The 5,489-nt window shown below is 47.4% G+C and overlaps 1 protein-coding gene across 1 annotated transcript; it reads left to right on the top strand.

The window, feature by feature from the left end:
* The first annotated feature begins 1,920 nt into the window (after positions 1-1,920).
* Positions 1,921-5,489, top strand: MRPL11 (mitochondrial ribosomal protein L11). The gene is made up of 6 exons (XM_026004358.2): positions 1,921-2,001; positions 2,095-2,374; positions 2,762-2,857; positions 3,421-3,514; positions 3,601-3,760; positions 5,195-5,489. The coding sequence occupies exons 2-6, from the start codon at positions 2,252-2,254 to the stop codon at positions 5,298-5,300; spliced, it is 579 nt and encodes a 192-aa protein (XP_025860143.1). The 5' UTR covers positions 1,921-2,001; positions 2,095-2,251; the 3' UTR covers positions 5,301-5,489.

The following is a 5,489-nucleotide window of genomic DNA, read 5'->3' as shown; positions in this document are numbered from 1 at the left end:
ACAATAACAGCACCTATACTTTATAGGATTATAATGAAGTTTACATGAGTGACTTTTCATAAAGGTGGACACAGTATATATTGCACAAGCATTTTCTGACTAAAATATATTTCTATCTTCTAAGTATCTCTTGAATTGGTCCCAAGCCACCAACATCTCTCCACAGGGTTCCTGCCCTGGCCTAATGGGTCTTCCTGCATCCATCCTTGCCCTCCTCCCATCCCTCTACGTACCCAAGCCTAGGTCACCTTTCAAAATGCAACTACTTAACACTCTTCAATGATTTCTACTGCATAGCCACACGTCTTAACAGGGCTGATAAGACTTGTATGATCTGACTCCCTACTCACTTGTTGCATCTCATTTTCAACACTAAAATGCTCTGACCTTACCCATTTCCAAAACTAGACTAGGGAGCTGCTTCCTTACAATGTGTAAGAGCTGGGACAATCAAGACTATCCTTTCATTGACATAAAGTGAAAATTGACAACAGAGCCCAGTTTGTCCCAGGCTGCTTTTGAGGCTCCCAGAACACCTGCCATGCCAATCTGTTTCCTGATTCCTTCATTTAGGAAGAATTTATGTCTTTATTTGTAAATAAATTTGTAAATAAAGGCTGGGCAGTGTGGGGGTACTCAGAGATAAATCATATCTAGCTGGGCTCTCTTCAAGGTGCTTTACCTGAATTAACTCATTTCCTGGGAGGTTAGTACTATTGCTAGCCCTGTTTTGCTAGTGAGTGAGTAAACCAAAGCACAGGAAACTTAATTATTTTGCCCAATGTTTTACAACTAGTGAATCAGGAGCCAGCTTGATTCCAGACCCTGGCTAAGGCTAATGAGATAGAGCATTATAAAGAACTTGAAAAACTTCAGAGGCAGGAATAATCACATTTAATTAGTGGAAGTCCAAAAAATTCATAATAAAAATATGACAGTTTACAGTGTGGTTTAACACAGATTATCTCCTTTTACTAGATGAGGCAATGTAGAGTCATGGTACATGGGACAAGGTCTAGAATCAGGTAATACCAATATTGGTTTCCCAGCCTTGTCACACACAGGGTAGTTGTTTTTGACCTCCTTTTTGTGCGTCAGCATTCTCATTTGTCAAAAGGGTAAAATAAAAAAGGACTAAAATTTAGTTCATTGTGAGGACTAAATGAGATAATAATGCCCTTAAAGCGCTCGGCACCATGCCTGGATATAGCAAGTTCTCAAAAAAAAAAAAAAAAAAAAAAAAAAGGCATAATAAGATGCTGGCTTATTTTTATAAGTCTCACAACAGCTCTGTGAAGGTTTTGTCTTCGTTGTACAGTTAATAGCACATGCTTGGGGATCCCTGGGTGGCGCAGTGGTCTGGCGCCTGCCTTTGGCCCAGGGCGCGATCCTGGAGATCCGGGATCGAATCCCACGTCGGGCTCCCGGTGCATGGAGCCTGCTTCTCCCTCTGCCTGTGTCTCTGCCTCTCTCTCTCTCTCTCTCTCTCTCCCTCTCTCTCTCTCTGTGACTATCATAAATAAAGAAAAAATAAAAATAAAAAAAAAATAGCACATGCTTACTAGATGCCGGGCATTGTCCTAACACACTGCTAACTCAATCTTCACAACAATCCCTAGAGCTATGTCTACATATTATAATCTTTGTACAGGGGGAGGAAACTGAACATAAGTAATTTGAACAAGTTCACAGCCAGCAAGAGGAACAACCGGGTACTTACTTCCGGGGTCTATACTCTTAATCATAGTGCCTTTCAACAACAGGGGACGAAACAGGCTCGGAAAGTTAGAGATGCTCACGCCCGAGAAGGAGCTCTGAATTCCCTTCAAACCCCAGGATTATAATCACATCCAGCAGATGGCCCCCCAGAGCATAGCAACGTGCGAGATTTGCGTAAGCGGTCAAAACTACCATGCCCACAATGCTGTGCGAACATTAAGGGCCTCCTCCTCCTCCAGTTTAGCTGTCCGAGGTACTGCCTATATGCTCTGCAGGAGGAATGTATGTATCTGAACTATTCAGGCCTGCCCTTATCTTCAGATCGTGAGGTGAAAGTTTTTTTTATTCTTCATATTACTCTTTTTGTCGTACTAGTTGGAGAATAGAAGGGCCGAAACAACGCTGCTTTTTGCTGGCGTCATCTGACCAAACCTAATGTGAGGATCCTTGACCTCTGACTCAGGATGGCGGCGCCCGCGGCCGTCGCTTTTGCTGTAATCCTGAACTGAACTGAGGCCGGCAACCCTGCGTTATGTCGAAGCTGAACCGAGCCACTCGGGCCCTCAGGAAGCCCGAGGCCGGCGGCGTGATCCGGACCATCGTGCGGGCAGGCCAGGCCATGACCGGGCCTCCGCTAGGTCCCATCCTGGGTCAGGTGGTCCCGCGGCTGGAACCCGGAGCGGGAGGCGTGGTGGGGTGGGATCTAGTACTGGGACCCGGAGCGGGTGGAGGTGCGGGCTCGGGAGCCACGTAGGCCTCAGGTCAAAGCGCGGCTTTGCTGCCCATACGCTTTTTGTCTTTGCGTTCATTCCGTGGCCTGTTCGAGGCTCAGCTTCCTCCGTCCTTGGTCAACGGGCCCTTGGGAAGATAGAGGGACGATGCATACAGATCATCTGGCGCGTAAAGTGTTAGTTGAATCTGGGTAATAAGAGGAGGATGAGACCTTTAAGAGATGAAGACGAAGGAGGAAACGGATAGAATCTCCCGTATGGTAGGAAGCCGCCCCGTTGTCCCCACACTAATGTCTGTGCTTCCCACCCAGAGAGGTGTTTCCATCAACCAGTTCTGCAAGGAGTTCAACGAGAAGACAAAGGACATCAAAGAAGGCATTCCTTTGCCCACCAAGATTTTTGTGAAGGTGCACAGTCGGGACTTTGATCCTGTTTGGCTTTTAAGTTTTTATTTTCATTCCAGTTAGCCGGTATACAGTGTTATATTAGCTTTGAGCGTAGGATATAGTGATTCAACGGTTCCATGCAACACGCGGTGCTCATTGAGACAAGTGCACTCCTTAATCCCCGTCACCTAATGATCCTATTTGTTTTTCTTCCCCTTGGTTACTGGGGTTGCTACTCTGCTTTTAATTTTGGGTGAGGCTCTTCCTATCACCGAGTCCCACTTTCCCCATTTACACAGTGGAGACTAGACCATATCTTTTCTGAGCCTTCCCTGCCATATTGCATTTCCTCCCTTTGCCTGTCCATCTCACTCGGGCTTCTACAGCAGAGCTGAGCCTGGACTAGAGGTGACAAAGCTGTTAGCTGCAGATTTATTTTCCCCGTGTTTTCATGATTTGTTAAATGGACACCACTGGAAGATGAGTCAAGGGAAGGGGGAACAGAAGTTAAAAGTTCTCTGGGCTGGGGCAGCAGGGCCTAGAGAAGATAAGAGATATTCTCCTGTATTTTCTTCCCCATGAAGCCTGATAGGACATTTGAAATCAAGATCGGACAACCCACTGTTTCCTACTTCCTGAAAGCAGCTGCTGGGATTGAGAAGGGGGCCCGGCAAACAGGTAAGGGTCAGGGTGGGTACCCGGGATTTTGGGGGCTCTGGAAGGAAGCCGAGATACCTCAAGGTCTACTTGTTTCTTCTTCCCAGGGAAGGAGGTGGCTGGCCTGGTGACCTTGAAGCATGTGTATGAGATCGCCCAAGTTAAATCTCAGGATGAGGCCTTCGCCCTGCAGGATGTGCCCCTGTCTTCTGTGGTTCGCTCCATCATTGGCTCTGCCCGTTCCCTGGGCATTCGTGTGGTGAAGGAGTGAGTGTCTTGGGAAGGTGCAATGTGAGGGGAGGGCTTGGAAAGTTCTTGACTCTGGAGCAAAGCCAAGAGGGCCCATTACAGTGGGAGGACCAGCTTCTGAGTCAAGGACTTTAGATTCTTGGGAGTGGGCAGCCTTATTCATCCATTTGGAATATGAATATTAAGTACCTGTTATGTGTCAGACATTTTTCTGGACGTTAGATACAGCGAGGAAGAAATCACTGGGTGGCTCAGTGGTTTAGCATCTGCCTTTGGCCCAGGGCGTGATCCTGGAGTCCTGGTATCAAGTCCCACATCAGCCTCCCTGCATGGAACCTGCTTCTCTCTCTGCCTGTGTCTCTGCCTCTCTCTCTCTCTCTCTCTCTCTCTCTCTCTCTCTCTCTCTGTGTGTGTGTGTGTGTGTGTGTCTTTCATGAATAAATAAATAAAATCTTTAAAAAAAAAAAGATACAGCGAGGAACAGTGAGATAGCCATGCTTGGCCCCACTCCTAGGGAGTTCACAGTTGAGAGCTGGAGGCAGATGTGTAAGTGGAGCATTAGGCTGCTAGATGGTCATTGTTGACAAAAGGAACTGCAGGTTCTTGAGAAAAGAGTAGAGCTCCTAATTTTGCCTGGTGTGTCAATGAGGACTTCACAGAGGAGGTGACATCTGCACAGAGACTTGGAAAAGGAGGTCAAGGACTGGGGCAAGCATTCCAAGTGGGAAGATCCCTGTGAAGGACAGGAGGTGAAAAAGTGAAGCGAAGAAATGCAGTGTGCTCTGGCGTATGGTGCTAGAAGCAGAGTGGGGAATAGGAAGAGAGGTGAGACAAATGGACCAGTTGGGAAGGCTGAAGGCTGTTTCCATCTATCTGAAGTTCATATTTGATCCTGAGGCCAACAGGAAGCCCCCTCCTAGGGTTTGGGATGACCTCAGGAATTATTTCTCTGAAGTGAGATATTGGATGGGAGGGCATAAATCATCTGAGGGCTCAGACAACAGCAAGGGCAGGGCTTGGCCCTTTATGGGCCTCTTGCTGCTGATGTTACATCTCATGCTGAGGCTAACATTTGTTTCCTAAGAGAAGTGGGGTTAAACATGGTACAGGGATAGACCTGACTTTCTCAAATCTTCACTTTGACTAGAAGTACAGAAGTGAGTCGATCTGACCCTTGCTTGGGCACATGTGTATAGCCTGACGACTTCTGTGTACAAAGTGTTTGGGGGCACAGAGGAAGGGGCAGTTAATCTGGATTGGGGTATAGCCGGGCCTCAAAAGGACTGGTGGGGCTTTAAGGAGGGAATCATAGGTAGAGACAGAGGTGGGGTAGCAAAGGTATGGAGGCTGGGGAGTCCAAGGAGGGAGAAAGGGCTCTGAGACAGTGGTATGGGCACTTGTGAGCTTCCCAGCAGTGACTGGCCACTCACTATCTCCTTTTCTCACCTGCAGCCTCAGTTCAGAAGAGCTAGCAGCTTTCCAGAAAGAGCGAGCTGCATTCCTGGCTGCCCAGAAAGCGGCAGATTTGGCAGCCCAGGCAGAAGCTGCCAAGAAGTGACCCTGTCCCCCACACTCCAGGGTTTTGAAGGGAGTAGCTGGAATGGAGGCCAGTTGGAAAAGCTGTACCAAAAGGGTGGGAGGGAGGTGACACCAAGCTGATTGTTATATCCCTAACTTTAAATTATATATTTTTACATGTATGACAGTATCAAGAGATCAAACTTAAATAAACATTCTTTGTCATCCA

Source organism: Vulpes vulpes, chromosome 5 (genome assembly GCF_048418805.1).
Source record: "Vulpes vulpes isolate BD-2025 chromosome 5, VulVul3, whole genome shotgun sequence".
Taxonomy (NCBI): domain Eukaryota; kingdom Metazoa; phylum Chordata; class Mammalia; order Carnivora; family Canidae; genus Vulpes; species Vulpes vulpes.
Note: the sequence above shows the minus strand (reverse complement) of the source record. Positions and strands in the feature narration are given on the sequence as shown.

Coding starts and splice junctions, on each gene's coding strand:
- MRPL11 (XM_026004358.2), top strand. CDS start 2,252: ATGTCGAAGCTGAACCGAGCCACTCGGGCCCTCAGGAAGCCCGAGGCC. Junction 2,375..2,761: donor TAGGTCCCATCCTGGGTCAG/GTGGTCCCGCGG, acceptor CTTCCCACCCAG/AGAGGTGTTTCCATCAACCA. Junction 2,858..3,420: donor CCACCAAGATTTTTGTGAAG/GTGCACAGTCGG, acceptor TTCCCCATGAAG/CCTGATAGGACATTTGAAAT.